Source organism: Acomys russatus, chromosome 11 (genome assembly GCF_903995435.1).
Source record: "Acomys russatus chromosome 11, mAcoRus1.1, whole genome shotgun sequence".
NCBI lineage: Eukaryota > Metazoa > Chordata > Mammalia > Rodentia > Muridae > Acomys > Acomys russatus.
Genome location: NC_067147.1, coordinates 39,131,996 through 39,157,903, shown reverse-complemented (window position 1 = coordinate 39,157,903; position 25,908 = coordinate 39,131,996). Strand labels below are relative to the sequence as shown.

The 25,908-nt window shown below is 48.0% G+C and overlaps 1 protein-coding gene across 1 annotated transcript; it reads left to right on the top strand.

Moving 5' to 3' along the window:
* The first annotated feature begins 2,975 nt into the window (after positions 1–2,975).
* Eif4ebp2 (eukaryotic translation initiation factor 4E binding protein 2) lies at positions 2,976–21,009 on the top strand. Its single transcript, XM_051153114.1, has 3 exons — positions 2,976–3,239; positions 18,816–19,001; positions 20,322–21,009. Exons 1-3 carry the CDS (start codon positions 3,095–3,097, stop codon positions 20,351–20,353), a joined length of 363 nt encoding a protein of 120 aa, XP_051009071.1. The 5' UTR covers positions 2,976–3,094; the 3' UTR covers positions 20,354–21,009.
* The last annotated feature ends 4,899 nt before the right edge of the window (positions 21,010–25,908 follow it).

The following is a 25,908-nucleotide window of genomic DNA, read 5'->3' as shown; positions in this document are numbered from 1 at the left end:
AGGGTTTCTATGTGTGGTCTTGGCTGCCCTTTGTAGACCAGGCTAGCCTTGACCTCACCTTGATCTGCTTGCTTCTGCCTCCTGAGTGCTGGGATTATCAGCATGCACCACCATGCCTGGCTACAATGTCACATCCTGACAATACACCAGTGTGCATCTAGAGAGTTCTGTGGCTGTAGGCCTGTAACCTCAGGCTTCTAGTAAGTCATTCAACCTGCAACATTTAGGGCAGGAAGAAGCCCTCCTCAGTACCCATAGCTGACTCTAGGGAAGGAACAGAAATATGTTTCTCTTCTAATGTCCCTTTCTTTTTAGGGGGATGTGGGAGGGGGCATTTAGATTCTGGTACTTTAGATCTGAGGCAGGAGAATTATTAATTCAAAGCCCACCTAGGATACATAGCAAGACCCTTTCTTTTTTTCTTTTTTTTTTTTAAAGATTTTTATTTATTTATTATGTATATAGTGTTCTGCCTGCATGTACACCTGCAGGCCAGAACAGGGCACCAGATCTCATTACAGATGGTTGTGAGCCACCATGTGGTTTCTGGGACTTGAACTCAGGACCTTTTGAAGAGCAGCCAGCACTCTTAACCTCTGAGCCATCGCTCCAGCCCGCAAGACCGTATCTTAAAGTAACAAACACAAAGGAAGAAGAGAGAAAACAACATTTCAAGGGCTAAGTGTCAGGACTGGGTGTGGGTAGGTGGCAGTGCCCTTGTCTAGCATTGTCCAGTCCAGGACCTGGGTTTGAGCCCCAGCACATGCACACGCACAGGCACAGGCGCGCGCGCGCGCACACACACACACACACACACACACACACACACACAATGAGTGTGTGTGCTTGAGCTCAGAGCCCAAAGGAGGATGCTGATGTCCTGTTCTACCATTCTCCCCTTATTGCCTTGTATTATAGTCTGCTTTTTATTGCTGTGACGAAGGCCATGACCACAGGCAATAGATGAAAGTCGGGGCAGGAACTAGATGGAGGCAGGAAGTGAAGCCGAGGCTATGGGGGAGTGCTGCTTACTGGCTTGCTCTCACAAGCTTACTTTTGCTTAGCTCTCTAGCTCTCTTTTGTATACCAGCAAGCGCCCCCCAGCCTGGGGTACTTCATGTATGGCCTCTCCTCCTCCTCTTCCTCTTCCTCCTCCCCCTCCTCCTCCTCCTCCTCCTCCTCCTTGTTTTATCTTTTTAAGATAGGGTTTCTCTCTGTTGCTCTCACTGTCCTGGAACTCACTCTGTAGACCAGGCTGGCCTCAAACTCAGTGAGATCCACCTGCCTCTGCCTCCCAAGTGCTGGAATGTCTGGCCTTTAAATTTGCGGGGCCAGGGTTCGAGACAGGTTTTCTCTGTGTAAAAGCCCTGGCTGTCCTGGAACTCTCTTTGTAGACCAGGCTGGCCTCGAACTTACAGAGCTCTATCTGCCTCTGCCTCTGCCTCCCAAGTACTGGAATTAAAGGCATACGCCACCACACCTAGCTCTAAATTGTTTTGTTTTGTTTTTTTTAAACCTGGATGGTGAGGTTTGAACTGAAATCCAGTCTTACAGGTGGACCCATCTCTTCATGCCCCATTTTTCATTACTTTTTTCAGAGAGCCTCGTGTACCCTGGCTGGCCTCAAACCAGCTATGTAGCATAGGTAGGCCTTAAACTCCTAAGCATCCTGCTTCTATTGGATATGTACGCATGAGTGCTTTGCATGAATGTGTATGCATTGCGTATGTGCCTGGTGTTGCAAATGTCAGAAGATAAAGGTCAGTTCCCAGCACTGTAGTCATGGATGGTTCTGAACCACCACATGAGTGCTAGGAATTAAACCTTGGTGTTCTCGGTACTCTGCAAGAGCTACAAGTGCTCTTAACCACTGAGTCATTTCTCCAGTCTCTAATTTTTATTTTTATTTTTATTTTTTGGTTTTTCGAGACAGGGTTTCTCTATGCAGTCTTGATTGTCCTAGACTCACTTTATAGACCAAGCTGGCCTCGAACTCACAGAGATCTGCCTGCCTCTGCCTTCCGAGTGCTGGGATTAAAGCAGTCACTGAAGCCGGACGTGGTGGCGCACGCCTTTAATCCCAGCACTCGGGAGGCAGAGGCAGGCGGATCGCTGTGAGTTCAAGGCCAGCCTGGTCTACAAAGTGAGTCCAGGATGGCCAAGGCTACACAGAGAAACCCTGTCTCGAAAAAACCAAAAAAAAAAAAAAAAAAGCAGTCACTGATTTTTAATTTAGTTCATCGTGCATGCATTGCTTTTATTTAATAATGAACAACTAAAACTAAAATTATACTTAAAAATATTTATTACATTTATTTATTTATGGGTGGGTGGGTGCCCATGGATGAGGGCAACTGCTGGGTGTCGGTCTCCCCTTCCACCACGTGGCTACTCCAGTTGGCAGGCTTGATAGCAAAATCTTTACCTGCTGAGCCATCTTGCGTGGGGGGAGGGGCGGGAGGAAGGGGCCTAAAGGTATAGTTTTAATGATTATATATAAATGGGAAACTGAAGTAAGCACCAGGAAAGTAGTTAGTTGAGCCCCAAACACACACACACACCACAAACAAGTTTTCTTCGCCTGCCTTAGCCACTAACACTCGGCTTCACTTCACTGGATTCTGTTCCCCCGCGTTCAGTCCCGCCCCTCCAAGCCCCGCCCACCACGCCCTTTGGGCCCACCCTTCATCACTTCCTCTTTCTCTGATTTCCGTAATCACTCTGCTTCCAACCCTCATCTGCTCAGCCCCACCATTAGCTACCCTCCCACTCTTTCCGACACGCCCCCTACGTCATGTCCGGTCTGCATATTTCCCTCCCCTACTACGCCTTGCTCCCGCCTTCGCTCGCTTCCGGTAGTCATCATTGCCGCTGCTGCCGCTGCTGCTGCTGCTGCTGAGGCTACGGGCGGAGGCCGGAGGACCGGGCGGCGGCGGCGGCGGCGGCGGCGGGGGGAGGAGCAGGAGCGCAGCGGGACGACCGATCGAGAGCCAGGGAGCTGAGAACCAAGCGTGCTCTTCCGCTCGCCAGAGGAGCCAGAGCCGCCCGGCCCCTCCGCCGCCGCCGCACAAAGCCTCGAGCCCGCGCCGGAGCCATGTCCGCGTCCGCCGGCGGTGGCCACCAGCCCAGCCAGAGCCGCGCCATCCCGACGCGTACCGTGGCAATCAGCGACGCCGCGCAGCTACCTCAGGACTACTGCACCACGCCCGGGGGAACGCTGTTCTCCACAACGCCGGGAGGTGAGCAGCTCCGGGCCTGCCCGCCATCGCGCCTGGCGCGTGGCACTGTATGCTCGACCCTCCAGCTTCCTCTCCGCCTTTGCTTGGCACCTCCGGCTCCCCGGACTGTGTGCAGCAGACCGTGCACTCTTAGCGGCGGGGCTCGCCTGTGGAGCTGCCCTACAGGCTTTGGGGGGGAGGGAAGTCGGGGAGAGTGATCTGGCGCGGAACCGTAAGATGACTAGTCTGGCGGTCCTTAAGAGTCCCGACGTTATGCGCCTTTGACAGCATTGTTTACTTTGTTGGAGGAGTCATCACTGGTCGGGGGTCGGGTGGGCCGCTAGGCCAGAAGAACTCGGGGGATTAAATAGCTCCTGTGGTGTCCCAAGAAGTTAATGGCCTTGGTAGAGACACTGTCAACTTTCAGACCAGAGCTTTCCCGGAGCGACTTTGAGATTGTGGAAGGGTGCTTGGTCAAACAGCACACACTAAATCAGGTTAGGTTGCTTGATCCTAGAGACGGCGCAAAGGGAGATCCCTGGGGTTGCTTTTCAAAAACATGGCCCGGAACTGTTTACTATCAGCACTGGAGGAAAGGTGAAACGTGTCGAATTGGTCACGGGGAGAAGGAAGCGCAAAGGTTGTTTGTCTCCTTTTTGGGCAGTTCCTCTAGAGGGAGGAGCCTGGGAAGAGTTGTTCAGCGCCTTAATGAGGGAACTGGCCTTCATTTTCTAACCTCAGAACTTTGCCTTCTTTGGGAACTGGGCTTTGGCTAGCGGATGAAGATTGGTTAGCGGCCCCTGCAGTCTCCTGGGGTTGGTAGTCTTGACCATGGGGGCAGGGCTCCCACGTTCACTTCAGCCAATCACTTGCAATTGGGCCTGGCCATCCTGGAATCTTGTACAGTGGGAAGGCATAGAGTAAGGGGCCCCGGGAGGCTTGCCAGCACCAAGAGATAGCAATCCAGAAGGCTGCGTGTGTTAGTTCAGGGCTGTGATCCCAGTGCTCTAGGAAGAAGAGGCAGGAAGATTGCAGTTTAAGGCCAGCCCCAGCTACATAATGAGTTCCAGGACAGCCTGTGCTACAGTGTCGGACTCTGTCTGGAAAAGCAAACAAGAAACCAAACCAGGAAGGGGACAAAAAAAAAAAATCAAAGCAAACAGATCTAGGAGAAAAGTTGGCAGAGGATCCAGCCAGGCCAGTCTAGAGAAAGGATAGCAGAAAGTGAGGGATGCCCTGAAAGACCTTACTGGTGACCCAGGCAAGAGCAAGCTGTCGTTTCCTAGAGGCAGGGTCAAGGTTGCATAAGACAGGCCCACTGTGGAACAGTGGAGATTGTGGTGATGGGCAGCAGCTTAAGTTGTTTAAGAAGCCTTTCTAGTTTGGTCTATTCAAGACCAGCAGGTTAAGGATGGCCAAGGCTACAGAATGAGGCCGTGTCTTTAAAAAAACAAAAAAAAAACAAAAAAACAAAGAACGTTATTTCCAAGGTGGTGGAGAGAGAGCTGTAATATATTCCAGAGTTCTATGGCATTGGTCAGTAGGACGCATGTGTCACACTAACAGATGTACCTAACTCTAATTTTCTTTTTCTTTCTTCCTTCCTTTCTTTTTATTTTTTGAAACAGGGTTTCTCTGTGTAACAGCTCTGTCTGTCCAGAACTCACTCTGTATGTAGACCAGGCTGGCCTTGAACTCACAGAGATCTACCTGCCTCTGCCTCCCAAGTGCTGGGATGAAAGGCATGCGCCACAACTGCCAGGCAACTCTTAATTTTCTTAAAACGCAAATGTTTGTAGCAGTTCAGGGCACAAGTCACAGTAACACATGCACTTAACTCTAATTTACTTGGGGAGGAACCAAGCTTTCAGCTGTATCTTAATCGTGCTCTCTTGAGGGAAGATACAGAAAGGGTAAACCATGTGGTCCTATTTCAAACACCGAGGTGCTGTGCTTTCAAAAGTAGGAAAGACAGCCGGGCAGTGGTGGCCCACGCCTTTCATCCCAGCACTCGGGAGGCAGAGGCAGGCGGATCTCCATGAGTTCAAGGCCAGCCTGGTCTACAGAGTGAGTTCCAGGACAGCCAAGGCTATACAGAGAAACCCTGTCTCAGGAAAAACCAAAAAAAAAAAAAAGTAGGAAAGGCAGACAGTCTATGAGCCTTGCTTAAAGACAGAAGCATTCTCAAGGCTTGGATTATTTCTTAGATGCTTGGGAGAGTCTGCTGGAAATACTCATTGATCTACCCTACCGCTACACAGTCACCGCTGCACTGAGCACCACACCGCCTGCCTCTACAGAGCTTCTGCACGCAGTTGTTTGTTTATAGGGTCTCACTGTATCTTCCTGGCTGGCCTGGAACTCACGGAGACACACCTGTCTCTGCCTCTCTAGTAGTGGCATCAAAAGCCGCCATGTCTAGCAATCTGTACATTTTGATGCAGGAGGGCTTGCTTCCTGTTTGTAAGGAGCTAGCCCTGTAGGAGTTGGAGCTGAGGCCTTTTAGTTTTTTGCTTGTTTTTGAGACAGGCTCTCATTGTTTAGCCATGGTTGGTAGACTTAGGCCAGCCTCAAACTCAACGGTCTACCTGCTCTTCCTCTCTAGTGCTGGGTTTAAAAGTATGTGCCACAGTGGCTGACTAAAACAGTCTCTTCTTTCTTTCTTGAGATTTTATTTATGTATGTGAGTGCTCTATCTGCAAGTAGATCCGCATCCAGAAGAGAGCATTAGATCCCGTGTATTTGATGGGAATTGAACTCAGGCCCTCTGAAAGAGCATACAGTACTCTTAACTGTTGAACAATCTCCCCAGCGCCAGGCTAAGCAGGCTTGTATAGCAGTTGGCTTGGTGGTGTTTAGGTATATGGTGTTTACTGACTTTGCCCTTTGGAGTCATTTTTTAAAATTTTTAAAAAAGATTTCTTTCTTCCTTTATTATGTATACAGTGCTCTGCCTGCATGTACCCCTGCAGGCCAGAAGGGGGCATCAGATCACATTATAGATGGTTATGAGCCACCAAGTGGTTCCTGGGAATTGAACTCAGGACCTCTGGAGGAGCAGTCAATGCCTTTAATCTCTGAGCCATCTCTCCAGCCCCTTGGATTCATTTTAAAGTGGCCTTTATTGGGGCTAGAGAGAGAGCTCAACAGGTATAAGTGTGCGCCTACCCATCTTGTGGAAGCCATGAGTTCAGTTCCCAGCGTCCACATTGGGTAGCCTGGAACTGCAGCTCCAGAAGAACTGATGTTCTCTTCTGGCCTTCACCAGCGTCTGCACACATGGCATATGTCACACAGGCATAAGAGAGATGTTTATTATTGGTGTGTGTGTGTATGTGTATGTGTGTGTCTGTCTCAGTGTGTCCACTTGCCAGTGGAGGTCAGAGGGCAACTTTTGATCTCTGGGGTTTCTGGGAGCAAACTCAGGTCGTCAGGCATGTGTGGTGAGCCCTTTACCTCTAAGCTCTCCTGTCGCCTCCTCCTTTGGAAAATTTCTGCCCTCTGATGCTTTATCTCTTTTCCTTTCATGTTATCTCTGTCGTTGATAAGGTTGTCAGTGAATTTTGTGGTCAGCACTTCACAGGAAATGTGACAGCAGTCCTAGGCAGTGGCACAGGCCTGTACACCCAGCACTGTAGGCTGAGAGAAAGGATCAAGAATTCAAAGCCAGCTATGCGAGAGTTAGACCAACCTGATCTACATGACACCCTGTCTCCAAAAAGTATTAAGTGTAGTCCTCGCTCTGCAGGACTTCACATCTTGGTGGGATGGAGGCTGCTGCGGGGAGGATTTGTAGTTCAGGATTGGAACAGTATAGTCAAGCCACCAACTTACTCATTTCAGACCTGAAAACAACAGGCTTGGATTGGGAATTTCTGCTTAGTGAGAAGGGAAGGGAGTGCATTTCCTGCCACTAGCGTCTGAAAATCTGAAGTGCCACACCCTTGGAATATTCCAGGCTCACATTTGACTTGCTGAATGTCTTGTAAGATTGTTTTTCATTTGTGAGAGACCCAGAGTAAGCAAGCCCACCTGGAGGGTTTCTTAAAATTTCCCTCTCTGGTTTGGAGATGAGAGCTGAGCTAAAAGCACACTTGCCGGTGTAACTAAGGGACAGGAAAGCTTGTTTCATTTTCTGTCTACCCATGCAGCAATGGGTGTAGTTGATTCATCCAGTGGAAGCTGCTCCTGCCTTCATGGAAGGTGGGCTTGCTCCAGTAGTTGAGTTTTCTTATATAACAGCCAGGTAGCTAGAGGACCCTAATGAGTTCATTTTATAATTAAACAACCCTGAGACCCAAATTAACTTGTTAGTATTGAACAGCCAGTTAATGCCAGCGGGTAGCTCAGAGCCAGTAGTCCTATCCTTGCCTGGTTTCTTCCTCCACCATCTTAGATGCTTACCTTCCTAGCAAAATTGCCAGGTGTTTTGAGACATTGCTACTGTGGAATGCTAACTAGCACCATCTTTCCCTGGGGAGTAAGCAGAAGTATAGTGACCTATTTTAGCCTTCCTCTGTGCTCCTTACCTAGTCACATTTTCAGCCATGGAAAAGAACACTGCACACAGTAGCACTAATCGCTGTGGCCTGAAATCTGTGTGTCCTTGGTCTCTTTTCTCTGCCAGCTGGCTCCTGCCTCTTTGCTGCTATTGGCGTCCTAGGGTAGAGTTACCCAAGGGCCATTGGAAGAGTCTGGAAATAAATGAAAAGGCCTCATGAAAGGACCAGAGTTCTATCAAAAGGTGCACTGGGAGCTGGGCATGGTGGCATGTATCTTTAATCCCAGTGCTCCAGAGGTAGAAATCTCTGTGAATTTGAGGCCGTTTGTCCTGGTCTACAAAGTGAGCCCAGGACAGCCAAGGCTACACAGGGAAACTCTGTCTTGAAAAGAAAAAACAAATGAATAAAAATGTGTATTGAGGCAACCTGCTTTTTCAGCTGATCCTTTCTTGGGGGGATGAGCACTGCTCTGTAGCTTCAGGGAAGAAAGAAGAGCTGGGTTCTCTGTCATTTTGCCCTGTTTATTCTGAGCCAAAAATGTCTTTAACTTCGATTCTCTTCTGTTTCTTGTGTGTGCCCCTGTGGACCCCTGCAGAGGCCAGAGGAGAGCATTGCTCACTTCATTACTGAGTGAGAGATGCACAGCACAGCACTTTGCCTTTTTATCCTGGAGAAATGGCAAATGCTCACCTCAACACCACTGAGTGCCCACCTGCCAGGGTGTCTGTCCTTCTGCTTTTGTGCTGGATATGGAGAGACTGGCTTGCAAGTCTGGTAAAGACCAAGGTCGTTTCTTAGCAAGGCAACGCTGGGAGAGGGTAGTAGGTCAGGTGCAGGGTGACAAGGGAGGTATTCCTGCTGTGGTGCACCACAGCCTCTCACGCGGCCACCAGCCTTCTGAGGGCATAGAGAAACTGACACCAGCAGACGCCTTTCCAGGACTGCAGCCCTAAAGGCAGTTTCACAGTTGTGTATGCTTGTGTCTCTGGGCTCAGTGGTTTGTATGTGTAAAGCCTTGCAGATCAGACAGGAAATTTACTCTGTAGAAAGCTGCTCCATCTGGTGAACAGGAAAGGACAGGACCTGGGCCCTTGCAGTCTCCTGGTGAGTAGGAATACAGGTTTTTGCCATCAGCTCTGGTCAAGACCCCCACCCCACCACCCACAGGGGTTCTCTGTGTGGCCCTGGCTGTCTTGGCATTCACTCTGTAGACTGGGCTGGCCTTGAACTCAGAGATCTGCCTGCCTCTGCCTCCTGAAGTCTGTGACTAATGGCCTGCACCATCACATCGGCTGAGAGCCCAGGTTTGTTTTTTTGTTTTGTTTTGGTTTGGTTTTGGTTTTTCAAGACAGGGTTTCTCTGTGTATCCTTGCCTGTCCAGGACTCACTTTGTAGATCAGGCTGGCCTCGAACTCACAGAGATCCACCTGCTTCTGCCTCCTGAGTGCTGGGATTAAAGGCGTGTGCCACCACGCCCAGCAAGAGAGCCCAGTTTTTAAAGACCATCTCACTTGGTTCTTAGGCCATAGTTTGAAACCAAAAGCTCAGAAATCTGCATGTTTCCATTTCAGTAAATGATTGTGTGGATTTCTGTGGCAGATACCATAACACATAGAATCTGTTCATTTCACTGAGTAGCATAAGAAGGTAAAAACCTCAACAAGCAAAAATAAACTAGGAAATAGAGTTCTGGTCCTGTGGCTTTCTGTTTTCCATCCTTGTTTAGATGCATGTTTGGTTTCCTTGCCCTCTTCTCCTTGGTAGGGTCTTAAGTGTGGTGAAGAGGCACTTTTAGGGGAGAAAGCAGCCTCCCAGGGGCCTCTAAGTAGAATCTTTTTCTCTTTCTTTCTTTCTTTCTTTCTTTCTTTCTTTCTTTATTTTTGTTTTTCAAGACAAGGTTTCTTTGTGTAGCCTTGGCTGTCCTGGATTTACTTTGTAGACCAGGCTGGCCTCAAACTCACAGAGATCCACCTGCCTCTGCCTCCCAAGTGCTGGGATGGAAGGCGTGTGCCACCACTGCCCGGCTTTCTAAGTAAAATCTTATAGGTATCTTTTACTTTTTTTTTTTTTTTTTTTAAGATTTATTTATTTTTATTGTATATGAGTGTTTTATCTGCAGAAGAGGGCATCAGATAACATCATAGATGGTCGTGAGCCACCATGTGGTTGCTGGGAATTGAACTGAGGACCTCTGGAAGAGCAGGTGGTGCCCCACTGAGCCATCTCTCCAGCCCTAGCCTTTTACTTTAGAAATTGAAGAAATTAGCCGGGTGTGGTGGCGCACGCCTTTAATCCCAGCACTCGGGAGGCAGAGGCAGGCGGATCGCTGTGAGTTCGAGGCCAGCCTGGTCTACAAAGTGAGTCCAGGATGGCCAAGGCTACACAGAGAAACCCTGTCTCGAAAAACCAAAAACAAAAACAAAAACATCTCATTCGATTCTTATTCCTTTGAAAATGTTTTTTTGTGTATTTGGGCATGCCGACTGTTTGTCAGGATAGACCCTTGCTCTCTGGGCCCTGAGGTACTTACATGACAGGGCAGTCGGGATTCCTGCTATCAGGGGCTCTTAGGTCCTACACTACTTCTGCACTGAGACGAAGTGGCTCTTGTGTCTAGCGGATTCCTAAAACGTTCTTTTTGAGACAGAGCTGCAATATGTCCCTGGCTGGCCTGAAACTAAGCTATGTAGACCAGATTGGCTTCACACTTATAAAGATCCATCTGCTTCTGCCTGCTGGATTAAATTTTTGTGCCACCATCTCCTAGAACTTTTAAAGTTAGCAACGGGTAATAGTGGCATAGATGGGTGTGTCCACACTCCTCGTTGTGAGAAGTGGAAGGTGGCAGTAGGTACAGGATGTCTTTAGAAGAGGTGAGAGTGAGAAGGAAACTGCTGGGTTTGAAGCCAGGGTTGAATTCATGTGTTCCCCACATCATTTGCAGGGATGGGTAGTTAATCATTAGCATTACCAAGACTTGTAACAGCGTGTGATGTGAGAGTTAATCCAGGAGACTTCATGGTGTTAGAATTCTGCTTCAGTCTGCCTACCTGTGATGTCACCCCTCCCTCTCTTACCCTCTTTCCCTCTTACCTCCCATCTGCTCCCCCCTTTCCTTCTTTCCTTGTGCTCACTTAATAAGCCTCATATAATATCTGTTGCCTGGCATCTTGGTATCTTATTCCCCTATTATTTTATATCTTATTATTCCTTACATCTTATTAACATAAAACATGGGGTGCAGTCAGCAACCTGGGAGATCCACCTAGTACTTTCTTCAAGGGTGTGTGTGTGTGTGTGTGTGTGTGTGTGTGTGTGTGTGTGTGTGTGTGTGTAGAACATTTATTTCCACGTGAATGTTCAAATCCAAACAGTAGTAGGGTGCTTCATTCATGTTGACTCATTTCCAGAGTCTCTCCAGGGTCTGTTGGATTGCAAGCCATGTACTATTTAGGGTTTGTAGTAACTGGTTTTTGTTTTATCTTTTTAATTTGAGACAAGGTCTCTTGTAGCTTAGTCTGGCTAGAACTATGTAGCTTTTGATGACCTTGAATTTAAGATCCTGCCTTACTTCCTGAGTGCTGGAATTACAAGCATGTACTACCACGCCCTGTTTATGTTTATGCAGCAATTGCACCCAGGCTTTGTGCCTGCTAGGCAAGTCAATGCCCACTTAGCTACATCCCCAGGCCCCTGCTATTAGCATTTAAAACACCTGATTCAACTCATTTTGCAACCCAGACTTGAGAAAACCAGATTTGCCTGCATGCCTGTGTTAATTCTGTTGTCCTGGGTCGCCATGACTTCCGTTGCTTTCTTTGTAAAGAGGGCTTCTGTCAGCTGTTCTCGAAGGTCTCCCCAGCAGTGGACCTCCCTAGTAGGACACAGCCATTCCTCCCTGGCCATGCAGTGGTCGGATGGGGACCATCCTTGAGAATTCACTTGTGTTTCGCAACCTTTGCTATTTGTCACTGGAGCCTGGGCTTAAAGGATTTGGTAGACCATCCACAGAACTGTGGAGGTCCCCATTTGACACTGTGCTTAGTCACATGACAAAAGGCCTCAAGCTCCATTTGTGCATTGGTTGTTACAAAAACACCATTTTTTGTTTTAATAGTACTTAAGGGATTTGGTGGCTGTGCAAAGCAAATGTGGTCTGGCCACTACTGGTCTCCTGGGGGTCCTCTGGCTTACTTAGGCAGCTGTTAGTTTTCTTTGGATTGTTAGCCACTAAACTTTTTAGCAGTCTGCTCATCGAGGTTCTCTATGAAGAACAAATGTTTGTTAAAACTTTCTTCTCTGGGCTCTCTGGTGCAAGCAGACAAAGCTTGCCAAGCTTAGGGCTAAGCTCCCTATAGTCAGTCCTCCACATGTTTCTGCATCTTCCTTCTCTGTTATCCAGGGTGGGTGAGGGGTGGAGGCCTAGCCTTCTTCTGGGTGCATGAAAGTCACTGGTTGCTAGTGGTCTTGTTACTGATTTCTTGGTCGCCCTCACAGCTAAAGAAACCTCAGGACTAGAGGGAGGGCTCAGTGGCTGGGGGCATGCGTTGCTCTTCCAGAAGACCTAACCACTGCCTGTAACTCCAGCTCCATGAGATCAGCACCTTCTAGCTTTCTTGAACACCTATACGCTTGTAGACATACCTATATACACAAATATGCATAATTAAAGATAAAAAATAAACCCTGTAAACAGTTCTCATAGACTGCCAACGTGACTTGCCAAGTTCTGGTTTCTGTGGTGGTTGCTTGTCTTTATTTATTTATTTATTTATTTATTTATTTATTTATGGTTTTTCGAGACAGGGTTTCTCTGTGTAGCTTTGACTGTCCTGGACTCGCTTTGTAGACCAGGCTGGCCCTGAACTCACAGCGATCCACCTGCCTCTGCCTCCTGAGTGCTGGGATTAAAGGCGTGCGCCACCGCCTTGCATTGTTGTCTTGTTTTTGTTCTCTATTGACAGAGTCCGACTGTGTAGCCCTAGCTGGCCTGAAGTTCCCTGTGTGGACCAGGTGCTGGGGTAAAGGGCTGTGCCCTCACACTTAGTTAACCCCCTTCTTTATGTTTAACTTTCTTTTTTCCTTTTCCTTTCCCTTTTCGTGTTATCACACACACACACATTATTGGTGCGTGAGCTGAGGTGCATGTGTGGAAGTCAGAGGGATCTAGGGCCTGAGCTCTGGGCTTCAGGTCTGTGCCCCAGGTGCCTCTACCCATGAGTCATCTTGTTGGCCGTGTTTCTTTTTAAATTCAGTTTGCCTGCTTCCTCAGTGCTGGAGCTGTATTAGGTCGGGAGTGTGCCTGTCTCATCCTGTGCTCACTGCGCCACCCACACCCACCTTCTCAGTTTCTGAATCTGAAGGACCCTTCCTTCCCATGGTCTCTGCTGCCCTGGCAGAGTTAGTCCTGGTCTGTGTAGGTTCAGGAGTGCAGCTGCTTGCTGTGCTGAAGTCAGGCTGAAAGCCGTCCCCGTGTTAAGCAAGTCCTCTCCACTCAGTTAACCTGCAGTCCGTCCACTGCACTCCCACAACTCCCAAGTGTGCTAGGCAGATTGCTGTGAGTTCAAGGCCAGCCTGAGATACAGGTTCAGACCCTGTTTCCACACAAAAACAGTATATGTCTGTGAGTTCATGTGTACCAGGAATATGGAATACTTTAATTTTTAATAGATTTTCTTTGATTCTTTACAGTAATCACAGATACCCATTAGGAGCTAAAGGAAATTTTTTTCCTGGTAATTAACATTTTTCTTTCAGTAGCCCGGTTCTTTGGAATGGTCATGTGCTTGTTAATCACTAACGACCTGCTTGCTATTTTTTTTGTGTGTGTGTGTTCCATGTGGAAGGTAACTATCATAATGTTTAGCCTGCAGACATTCAGAATTTAATAATTTGGTCTGGCAAGGTAATAATTTGGCTCAGCAGGTACAGCTGAATAAAATTGGTTAAAAGGTCAAAACTTGTGCTTCAGGAACTACACTATGTCGAGTGGTCATTGAGCTGGTGCTGTGGGTAAAGGGGCTTGCTGCCATGTGCGTTTAATCCCCAGGATCCACGTAGTAGGAGAGAATTGACTTTTTTGTGTTGTTGGTTTTTTGTTTTTTTGAGACAGGGTTTCTTTATGTAGCTTTGGCTGTCCTAGACTCTCGCTGTAGACCAGGCTGGTCTCGAACTCACAGCGACTGTCTTAGAACTCACCAAGATTCACCGGCTTCTGCCTCCCTAAGTGCTGGGATTAAAGGCATGTGCACACTACACCTGGCTGAGACGGACTCCTTCACTCTGTCCTCTGACTTCCATATGCACTCCATAGCACTTATGCCCTGGGACACACACAGGTGTATGTGTGTGTGTGTGTGTGCACACACTAAATAAATAAAATGTAATTTAAAAATTAATGTTGAAAGAAATTCAAGACAACCTAAGTAAATGGAGAGGCACTTGCTGTTGGTAGTCCAGGCTTGCATCTTTTGCAACCTTGAAATTCATATGGAACTCTAATAGCCTGAAATAGTCACGCGGCTGTAGAGTTAGAAGATGAACTTGGAGGACTCTCACAGCAGCTCAAATGGAAGCTCTTTCAAGCAGACGGTGCCTGTACAACTGGCTGTCCACACATAGAAACTGAATTTGGACTTACAGTTCCCTGGGGTTAGAGTTCCTAGAAAAACAGGCAACAGAATTCATAACCTTGGATTAAGGAATTTCTTAATTGACATCAAAAGAACAAGCAGTAACATAACCTGGATCTCATCACAAAATCACAAAAACTAGGGCCTGCAGTGGTGACATAAATAAGGGGTGTGTGTGTGTGTGTGTGTTACTGCAAGAGAGTTCCAAGCCAGCCAGGGACTTTAAAACTTTTTAGCTGGGTGGTGACTGCACATACCTTTAATCCCGGCAGAGGCAGGCAAATCTCTGAGTTCAAGGTCAGCTTGGTCACAGAGTGAGTTCCAGAATAGCCAGAGCTACATGAGAAACTCTGACTCAAAAACAAAGGAAAAAAGTGTATGCCTCAAAGAATGAAAGAATGACAGCCAAGGCTACACAGAGAAACCCTGTCTGGCGGGGGGGAAGGGGGCAGGGAATGAGGAGTTTAAGATAGTAGGTGTGCTAGATATCCCTGTGTTGATAACTACCTACTGTGCACACGAATCAGAACAGAACATTAACTATAACCCATAAATACCCTGGTAAGAAGTCTGGGTGCCAGTCAAGTGTAGAATCAACCCACTGTAGCTTTTCCACTTTGTTACAAAAGGCCACGGCACCCCCTTTCACCTTTAGCCCCTGTTCTACATATTCTCCATGGCATGATAATAAGCAGATCATGGGTTTCCAAACAGGTTAGAAGCATCAAGTTGGGATGGCTAGAAAAGACTGCTGTGACCACGGTTTGGTGCGACGTGATGGGACTGAACGGTGGGGATGTTGAGGATAGGTGAGACCATGGTGGGCTAAGCTTCAGTGGTGAGATTAGCACCCTCATGAGGAGGGATGGCTGCAAGCTTGCTTCTCTCTCTCTCTCCCACTGTCCTCTTTGTCAGTCCACCCATCAGGTATTGGCATCGGGTATCCGTGTCACAGGAACACTTGAAAGGCATCTGGAGGAGCACAGAGCCAACCTTGGCTCTGTGAACTGGGTGTAACAGTTTCAGCTGCTCAGAGTGCCACTGAATAGAGCCTCGGGGTGGTGGTGTTCTTACTGCTGTTTTTATTGTGTTCCTACTGGCATCGCTGTGTAACCCATGCTGGATGCAGGGCTGACATACATTCTATACCAGCTACTCTCAAACCTTTAGTCAAACTAAATCTTCTGCAATCTAGAATGCCTTATTGCTCATAATTCAGATGCCTGTCTGAGTTATTACTGTAGTTTCTTTTCTTTTTTTTTAATTTTGTTTATCATCAGATCACATTATCGATGGCTATGAGCTATGTGGTTGCTGGGAATTGAACTCAGAACCTCTGGAAGAGCAGATGGCGCTCTTAACCACTGATCCATCTCTCCAACCCTGTAGTTTATTTTCAAGCAGAGGATGAAGGTATTTTACTTTACCCACTCCTTTTTTTGTCTTTTGATTTATTTGCTTCTCCCCCACCCCACCCCCAACACACGAACATAGGGTTTCTCTGAATAAAAGCCCTGGCTGTCCTAGAACTCATTCTATAGACTGGGCTGGTTTTGAACTCACAGAGATCACCTGCTTCTGTCTTCCAAGTACTGGTATTAAAAGGTGTGTGCTACCATGCCCTGCTTGACTTATTGGCTTTTTGACACAAGGTTTCACTCCTATAGCACAAGTTGGTCTGGAACTTACTCTGTATCCCAGGTTGACCTCACTCTGTGCCCTCCGCCCCTTACCAATTCCTCTGACAGACAGTGAACTTGCCGTTATGAGTGGCTGTCTGAGCTACCAGTTCCATTTCCTTGGAGCTATATCCCAGGTGAGATGGGCAGACCCTATAGAAATGCTGTTTTAATGTTTTGAGGACCGTCTTTCCACCCATCCATTCCATTTCCCACAATGCTTATACCCTATGAGCTGCACCGGCAACACATCCCTTTTCTTTTTCTTTTCTTTCTTTCTTTCTTTCTTTTTTTTTTAATTGATATAATGTATACAGTGTTCTACCTGCATGTATACCTGCAGGCCACAGAGGGCATTAGATGCTTATGAGCTGTCATGTGGTTGCTAGGAATTGAATTCATGACCTTTGGAAGAGCAGACAGTGCTCTTAACCTCTGAGCCAACACTCTAGCCCCACATTCCTTTTCTTATCCTGACCAGCACTAATCTCTTGTGGTTTTGATAATAGCCACCCTGCCAGGGTTTTTTGTTGTTGTTTTTAAGATTTACTTATTTATGTGTACAGTAGTATTCCTGCATGTATGCCTATAGGCCAGAAGGGGGCACCAGATCTCATTGCAGATGGTTGTGAGCCACTGTGTGGTTGCTGGGAGTTGAACAGTGCTCTTAGCCTCTGAGCCAGCTCTCCAGCCCTCCGGCCTGCCAGGTTTGAGATGATCTCTTCCTGTGGTTTTGATTTGTGTTTCTCTGAAGATTTGGTGATACTGTGCACCTTTTAATACACCTGTTGGCAAGTTGAGTTGGGAGCTTCTGGTGTGCATCTCTCTCTCTGTCTGTCTGTCTGTCTGTCTCTCTCTCTCTCTCTCTCTCTCTCTCTCTCTCTCTCACTCTCTCACTCACTCACACACACACACACATACACACAGCAGGGAACATTGAGGTAGGGTCTCATGCTTTAGTCCCGGCTGGTCCGGAACTCTTTAACAGTTCCCTGCCTCAGTCTCAAGTTCAGCGGATGTAAGCACTGTGCCTGTGAGACAGCTTGTAGCCATCAGGCTTCCCGGTTCTTGTACTCTAGTTAACAAAACCTCAGGTGACTGACTGGAAGTGGAGTGTTTGTTGTATTATATGTTAGTTATTTATTTCGTGTGTATGTCAAGGGATCACACTTGGCATAGTGTGTGCAGAGGTCAGAACACAACTTTGGGCATGTAGGGATGGCTCAGTGTTGTAAGAGGCTCTTCAAGAGGACCTGGGTTCTGTTTCTAGCACCCATGTGGTGGCTCATAACATCCTAAGCCCAGGGATCCAATGCGTCTTGGTCTCTGAGTACATTCAGTACACACACATGCATGCAGGTTAAACACTCACATGTAAATTAGCAATAAATAAATATTGTTTTTTAAAAAAGGACAAACTTTGGGGTCGCCTATATCTTTCCATCATGGGAGACCCTGGCACTGAACTCAGATGGCCAGGCTTGGCAACAAGGGCCTCTGCCTGCTAAGCTATCCTTCAGGTCCATATTTGAAAGACTGTGGTGTTGTCTCTAGGGAGCAGGTTAGCCACCAAGCTTCTGTGAGTAACCTTTAATAGAAGGTGGTTGTCTACATTTTCACACACCTGTTTGTACCTGGTTATTCTTTCATAAAAAAATGTGTCTAGGCAGGCAGTGGTTGTGCATGCCTTTCATCCCAGCACTCGGGAGGCAGAGGGAGAGACTGTTAGTTTGAGCACAGCCTGGTCTACAGAGTGAGTTTCCAGGACAGCCAGGGCTGCACAAAGAAACCCTGTCTCGAAAAACTTAAAAAAAAAAAAAAAAAAAAAAAAGTCTTGATGAGGACTGGAGAGATGGCTCAGCAGTTAAAAGCTCTGGAGGCTTTTCCAGAAGTCCCTGGTTCAAGTTCCAGCACCCACATGGCGGCTCACAGCTGTCTCTAACTCCAGTCCCAGGGACTCCCAACACCCTCACCAGAGACAGACAGTCAGGCAAAACACCAATGCACATAAAATAAAAATAAATAAGTCATTTTAAAGAAAAACACCTGATTGTTCCGTGCTTCTTCTTGCTGTATGTAGTTTATTTTATAGGTGTAATAATGTGTTAAAAAAAAAAACAAAACTAAACCCCAATTGTTTGGGAGTTAAGTTGTTGGTCTAGTAGGTAAGTGGGTAAGTGGCTGAAACAAGATTTAGATCCAAAACCCCAACCTAGGCTAAATGTCTTTAGAAGGAGGAGAAAAAAAACAATTTTTTTTCTTTTGAATATTGAAGTGTTAGGATATTCGTCGTAAACAGGTAAGACAGGCCTGTTATACGGAGCATGAAGTCTGTAGACAGACACAGACAGAGCAGGAGTCCTGTACAAGGCCATGGAGTATGAAAAGAATGGGTGAGGGTGAGGGTGTGCTTCCTGGAGGAAGCGACTGCAGCATAAGGTAGACTCTCCTCTTAATGGAGTTGACCCTTTCAAGGGTTAGATGGTGTTTAAAAGAGTTCCTTGGTGACAGCTGGTGCTTTGCCTGTCTGCCATCCTTCGACCTGCGCCTTGCTGGTGTAGTCCTCTTCGCTCTGAGACAGCCCATGGCTTTTCGGCTTCCAGAGCAGTCATTTGAAGTGCATCACTTTGGCCTGCACCTGGTGGGCTCAGCCTGTTCACAGTGGTCTGCTTCAGAATTTAGCAGTGGCCTCTGAAAAAGACTGAGCCACACAGGTAGCTGGCCTCAGTAGTCATTGCATTAGTGCCTTAATTAATTTGAAATGCCTTCAACCCTGTTTTTCAGGAACACGAATCATTTATGACCGAAAGTTTCTGTTGGACCGTCGCAATTCTCCCATGGCACAGACCCCACCTTGCCATCTGCCCAATATCCCTGGAGTCACCAGTCCTGGCACCTTAATTGAAGACTCCAAAGTAGAAGTGAACAACTTGAACAATCTGAACAATCATGATAGGAAACATGCAGTTGGTGAGGTGCTGGGCTGTGGAGTGAGGGGCTCCGGGTGGACTGTAGGTTTCCTGTAGATTGGGAAATATGGCTTCATCATAGCATAGCTTATGTCTGGTGTTTCCTTTCCCCCTAAACATCTACTAAAATGCTTTCAATTTCCACAGTTAAATCAGAGGATGGAAGGCAGATGTGGTGGTGGTGCACGCCTTCAATCCCAGGACTCAGGAGGCAGACACAGGCAGGATTTTGTGAGTTGGAGGCCAGCCAGGGCTACACAGGTAGACCCTGTCTTTCGGGGGGGGGGGGCGGGGAACCTCAGGATGATGGCCCAAAGGTAGATTAGAGCCATACCTGCAGGAGGCTGTATTTTCTAGGGATTGCTCTCACATAGATGATTGTATACATGCTCCTCCACGACGTCCCTGAATGAACAAGTGTGCACATGCACACATATACCCCAGAACAGAATCTTAGGCCTCCAGTTTCCAACCTCAGAAAATAATCATGACCAGGTGATGGTGGAAGACCACAGCTTTAATCCCAGGTAGATCTGAGTTTGAGGCCAACCTGGTCTGGAAGACAGCCAGTGCTACACAGAGAAGCCCTGTCTCATACATCCCCCACCCCCCAAAAAAAGAAAAAGAAAACAGACCCAATTTCTTCCAAGAATGACTTTATTAGGGGGCAGCCCTGTACCTTCATAGTGGTTGAGGTGAGGTGGCATCTGCACTCAGGTCTCTGCAGTTCTAGTTGAGGTTGTTGGTTGGGGTTTTTGAGACAAGGCTTCACTCTCTTAGCCAACTCTACAGAGAATTCACCATGGAACCCAGATTTTCTGCCTCAGCTTCCTGAGTACCCGAACCATGGTGTAAGCAAGTGTCAGTTCAGAGCAGGAGCTGAGGTGAAGGCCCCAGAAGATGCGCTCACTGGATAGTTACCAGGAGCTGCAGTGTGGTTGGTCTGTGACAAAGTAACTGTTCTGCTCTCCACACCCACCCCAGAGGAGATAGAGCACCCAGAACGAAATAACTGAGATTTGGTGCTGAGACAGGGTCTTGCGCTGTTCCTTAGGCTTGCCTCAATTTTAGTTTGTTTTTTTGTTTTGTTGTTGTTTCTTCTTCAAGACAGGGTTTCTCTGTGTAACCATCCTGGCTGGACTCACTTTGTAGACCAGGCTGGCCTGGAACTCAGTGATCCGCCTGCCCCTGCCTCCCAAGTGCTGGGATTAAAGGCGTGTACTACCACCCCTGGCTCAGATTTAGTCTTGAACTGAGCAGGTTGTATTAGTTTTGCCCTTTCTCTTTGTACTAACCTTCTCATTTCTTTCCTTTTAACCAGGGGATGAGGCTCAGTTTGAAATGGACATCTGACTCTGCTGCAGTGTCAAAGGAGGCCGCACGCAGCGGCCCGTGTGCACCTGAGTGGGCCAGTAGGAGCAAGTGAACAAAGCTCCGGCTCCTCCTCCCCTCCCTCTGGGTGCCAAATGATGGGAGATGGGCTCCATCTGACCACATCTTCCCTGTCTCCTGCCCTCTGCCCAGTTAAGTTAGGTTGAAAGCCCTTGGATATTCTGTGGAACTGACCAGGCCACAGAGGAGAGCAGGCCCTGTAGCTTCCCTGGTCACTTCCCAAGAATCTTCCTGTCCCCTTGAGACTTAACCCCAAGTCTAGGAGACCCCCCAAACAGCACCTCTGCCTGGAGTGTGGGGAGGGAGGAGGCTGAGTGTCCACTTTGGTTGCTGTGCTCTCTTCTGTCTTCCCTCCCGCATCCTGCTGGCCATGCGGTGCTGGGTGTGGGATCTTTAAACCCTCGGAGTCGGAGAGAATGCTGAGATGAGCTGCTTGTCCCGTCCCTGGAGATGTGTGTCCTTGGCACTGGAGCACCTGTACCTCCAGCACCTCCAGCTGCTTTCCTGGGACATGTGACATCAGTCTCCCTTTTCTCTGGAGGAAGGCTTCTGTCTTGGGTGTGGTAGCTCATCTCGCCATTTCTTTACTTAATTCATTGGCGTGGGTTGGGTTTTTTTCCTTTGTTTTAGAGACAGGGTTTCTCTATGTAGTCCTGGCTGTCCTGGAACTCACTTTGTAGACCAGGCTGGGCTTGAACTCACAAAGATCCACCTGCCTCTGCCTCCCAAGTGTTGGGATTAAAGGCGTGCACCACCACAACCGGTGGCTCGGGTATTTTTTTTAAAGCCCTACTCCTGAAGGGACTCCTTGACAGCAGCTGGTCTTTGCCTGTCTGCCACTCTTCCTACCTATATCATTCTGGCGGAGTCCTCTTCGCTCTGAGACGCCATGGCTGTTTTCTGCTCCTAGAGAGGAAGGGTCTGCATTGGTGTGGCTGCAGCCTGGGCATACAGTCCTCTTAGGGAGGACTGCGCCACACGGGTAGCCAGCCTCGGCAGACATGGTGTCCTGTGGGTTACTATATTTTGGGTTTAAAGTTCACTCCCCCTACATTTCCCTCATGCTTTGAGTCTGCTTTGTGCTCAGCTGCTGAGAGGGAAACATGGGCTGAAAAAAGTGCATTCCCCCAGGCTTCTTGCCCTTCTCATTGTACATCCACCCAGCCTTGCCTTCCTTCCTGCTCCCCTTCCCTCCATCCCTTTTCTCTCACTCTTTTTCCTTCTGGTTCTTCCAGGCCATTTTCCAGATCCACATCAAAGATACCTCACATACTTGGTATCTGATAATATCTGTCACTCCTCTTATCAGAGGAGAGACCTTTTATTTTTAAGATGACTACAGACCTATTTTTAGATAAGTTTTCAGTACAATTTTGAACTGCAACTTTTTTAACAAAACATCTTCCAGTATCGGGAAGGTTATTTACGAAATGTTTTTAGGCAAAGTCTGCCGTCCTTCGTCACTGTCCCTTGTCGCCATCGTTCCTTCTGCGCTCTTTCCTGTGCCCTCAAGGTTTGGGACTATCTGGATGGAGAATGGGTATTGGTGAAACTGGACCGGTCTGCCTTGCTATGAGCTGTTGAATGAGGAAAGCTTCATTCCTTTCCTTTCCCTCTGTTCTCTTGCTCTTTCCCCACCCCGATCTCCTCTCCTTGAACAATAGTCAGACACGGAGATCACAGGAGAGAGGCTCCCATAGACAGGCTGTTGTTCATCTATTCTATAGGAGACAGTTAAGTAACCACTGGTGTCCCGGGAGTCTCTGGTTGGATTGGATGCCTATACTAAGCCCTCTTACTAATGTTTTAGATCCCTATTGGCTGGGAAAGAAAGCTGTTTGTTTTTCTTTTGAACCATGTAAAGATCCTACGCAAACTTTAGGAAAAAGAAAGGATATCCTCAGACTTTGGTTCTGTTTTTTGCTACACAATGTGAATAGTTCGGGGTGCAACCCTCTGTGTGACGGTTATTGTCTCAGGAATAAGCTGGGTCTCCAATACTTGGAGATTTTTGGAGTCTCCAAGGTGATAATCAGAAGAGTTTGATTTCTGTTAAATGTATCTGTTGTATTTTTAATTAAACTCCAAATTTCATTTCATATGGAGTCTTGGAAACACTTAAGTCGTGCTAACATTGCCATAAGAAGCCTGCTCAGGACAGCTTTTGTACCCTGGGGCTTGATTGTTCAGGAGCTAGGCTCATGATTGCTCACACTGGTGTTGGCTGAAGTGAGGAGCTTGTGAATGGGAGAAAGACACCGTTTCCTCATCGAGCCGCTGTCTGCAGCAGAGTGACTTCTTCCTGGACCCACAGCAGGGAATGGACTTGAGGGAGTTAGGGACAAGAAGCTGTTTCTTTTGCCATCTTGGGGAGTCTGCATGTGCACCTCCTCTCCCCCACTGAGAGGACAGTTGTAGTGTTCTTTGGAGTGCGGTCCTCATGGTGTGGGGGCCGTCCAGCCTTTGGTCCCCTGCCAGGGCCCCTCACTGCCGTGTGTCATGGTGGCATCCTTGTACATCAGCTCTTTTCTAGTAAGCAGAGTCCAGTGGGGGGGGGGGGCTCACCTCTGGGTGTTTAGAGAGCCTCATAGTGGAGATGTGTGAAGCCCTAACCTGCCAGCCTCCCGCCCCAGTCAACCAGCCTTCCTGTGGAAGAGCCTCCCTCCAGCCCAGCAGGGGACACAGGTTACAGCAGTGCATATCCTTCTCCGGGACACAGGAAAGGGGGAGCTGGCAAGAGGCCTGCCCCTCCCCTATATCCAGTTAGCTGTTGCTGTGTAATAAATTACCTGCAAGCTTAAGGTCTTGTCTCAGTAGAGAATGGGACTGCTTAACGTGGAGATTTTAGCATAGGGTCTCATGACGGTGCAGGTGGAGGCTGCTCTCATTGGGAGCTGGAGTCCTCCTTTTGTGGCTATCTGAAGGAATACTCTCTTGGTCCCTTCCCATATGGATCTCTCTGGGGTAGGAGCACCCAGCTTCCTCTTGAATGATCCCAGTTGTAGAAGGTGGATAAGATGAAAGTTGCAGTGCCTTTAAACCACCACACCCTAACAAGAGGAAAACAGGTGAGGAGGAGGAGGAGGAGCTAGTCACAGCCATAACTGGGTGCACTTTGCTACTAAACAGCCCTCTAAGGTGAGACCAGATTGGGATAGAAGATGGACTGACTTCTCTTTTCCCAAAGCTATGTGCTTGTCTTAAGGTGGCAGATCTCTTGTATCCTCATTTGCCAGTCTTCTCAAGAATGCCTTGTTGTTGGTTTGTTTTCTTTTTCTTTCTTTTTTTTTTTTTTTTTTTTTTTTTTTGGAAACAGTTTCTCTGTGTAGCCTTGGTTGTCTTGGACTCGCTTTGTAGACCAGGTTGGCTTCAAACTCACAGTGATCCGCCTGCCTCTGCCTCCCGAGTGCTAGGATTAAATGCATGCACCACCACCACCTGGCTTTTTGTTGGTTTTTCTAGACAGGGTTTCTCTGTGTAGCCTTGGCTGTCCTGGACTCACTTTGTAGACCAGGCTGGCCTCAAACTCACAGTGGTCCACCCGCCTCCTGAGTGCCAGGATTAAAGTGTGTGCCATCACACTTGTCTCTCTGAGGTGGTCTCTTTAAGCATCATTTACCACTTTTGTTTTCCTTTAGCCAAAAACTGACGAAAGGAATTGGGGTGTTTCTGTGGAGCCATGCAAGCCGTCTTAACTGGAGAGGGCTTGTCAGATGGGCATCAAAGGATGATAGATTTTACATTCTTGAGGTGCAGAACAAGAAGCAGTTCTGGTTCTGAACAATGGTATTCAAGCCAGCAACACCAGAGAAAGCAGGTGTCAATGTGTACTTAACTGCCCTGGCCAGCGCAGCATGTGGATTAGCCCATCGCCTCCTGGGTGCCTTGATGGAAGTGTGCTCCTAAAAAAGAACCAATCTTTGGTTTCACCCATAAGGGAAGCCATGGAGGTAGCTCACCAGTGCCTCGAATTTCACGGAACATCTGCTTGTTCCTGTTAGCATTTCTCACCATCCTCAGATGAAGGCTCTTGTTTGGGTTAGTGCTCTGTCCTTTCTTTTCTGCAGCCATACTTTAGCATGTACTTGAGGTACTAGTGAACTGTGGGTCTCTTTCTAATCTGAAGAGGGAGGGGCAGGGAATAGGGGGCTCTCGGATACTGTCTCCTTGGGCCTCTTAGACCTCTCAGTCCCATTGGGTTCAAGCTAGCCAGCTTGTATACAAGGCTCAGGTGTTGGCAGCCATGTATCAGGGACAGGCCCTCCTTCCTGTCTCCATCTTGAGTGGTGGCTGCTTGATGGGGGGCTGGCGGAGCCCCTTTCACTCCCTCTAGAGGGAAGGCACCACTCTCTTCATGTATTTAGGTCCTTAGGTGTGTTTTTTGGACTCCATGCCCACGGCAGCTATTTATTAATCTGCGAAACTCAATCAGCAACCCGTCCTTCCCTCGGGAAGGTGGGCTTTGTAGTGGAGGAACACCATTTCTTTGGGTAGAGGGTTTTGTCTGAACTTGTGAGTGGAGCGTGGTTACCCACAGCTCCTGTCTGCTCAGCCTGTAGTGACAGGAATTTGGGTCCCTGCAGTTGAGTCAGCCTTTCAGTGCTTGCCATCCAGGTGTGCGTCCTGCTCTGGTAATGGATTTTAACACCAGTGGTGGGCTTTATTGATGCTAGCTTACAGAAACACGACTGAGGTCTGTAAGGATGACGGACAGGTCCTCATTCTTCCAGTTGGCCAATCAAGATACTTTCCCCACCCTCTGAAGCTGTAGCTTTCCTTTAGGCAGGTCCGAGAGCCTGCTTCCCATTGGCAGAACTTAACTTTGGAAGTCTTCGGGTGATCCCTGGTTTCTCTCTGCTCAGCACTTCCTGCAGCCCTACTGGGCCATACTGTGTGCCCAGTAGAAAAGGGCTACTGAGAAACATTTCCCAGCAGATGCAAACTCCTTCGCTTTTTTTTTTTTTTTTTTTTTTTTTTTTGAGGTGGAAGGATGGCAGCGAGCGAGCGGTTAGACGGCCGGTAGACACTTGGCTGTTGTTGTTTTTGCAGAGGGAGCTCCTGCCAGGGCTTCAGACCCAAATTCCTGGGCATTGCAAACTTAAGAGAATTCCATGTCTATTCTTACCTCGATATCCCCTTTCCCCTCCATTTTCAGCGCTGTAAAAATTGCCCAGCCTAGGCCTGGGAGTTATGTATGACTGGAGAGCAGGATGGTGGGACACCAGCAGGAGAGGCCCCATCAGGACCACACCAGCTCATGCCAATGCCTTTGCCCCACCCCACTGAAATGGCACCTGGGCCAGCTCCAGGAAGCCTTAAAGAAGGTGACTTGAAGAGGCCCCCAAGGACTCCAATCCCCAGCTGTCAATTTTAAGAATATTTGTATGTGTTTTACGATAACCCTTCGCTGTTCGCGCCTGCAATCCTAACCACGTGGAATGGGATTTCAGAGGCTGCCAGCGCTTTCCTTGGTCCTCCCCTCTGTTCCCCTGGTGAGCTGTCCCCACCACCTCCCT

Coding starts and splice junctions, on each gene's coding strand:
- Eif4ebp2 (XM_051153114.1), top strand. CDS start 3,095: ATGTCCGCGTCCGCCGGCGGTGGCCACCAGCCCAGCCAGAGCCGCGCC. Junction 3,240..18,815: donor GTTCTCCACAACGCCGGGAG/GTGAGCAGCTCC, acceptor CCTGTTTTTCAG/GAACACGAATCATTTATGAC. Junction 19,002..20,321: donor TGATAGGAAACATGCAGTTG/GTGAGGTGCTGG, acceptor CCTTTTAACCAG/GGGATGAGGCTCAGTTTGAA.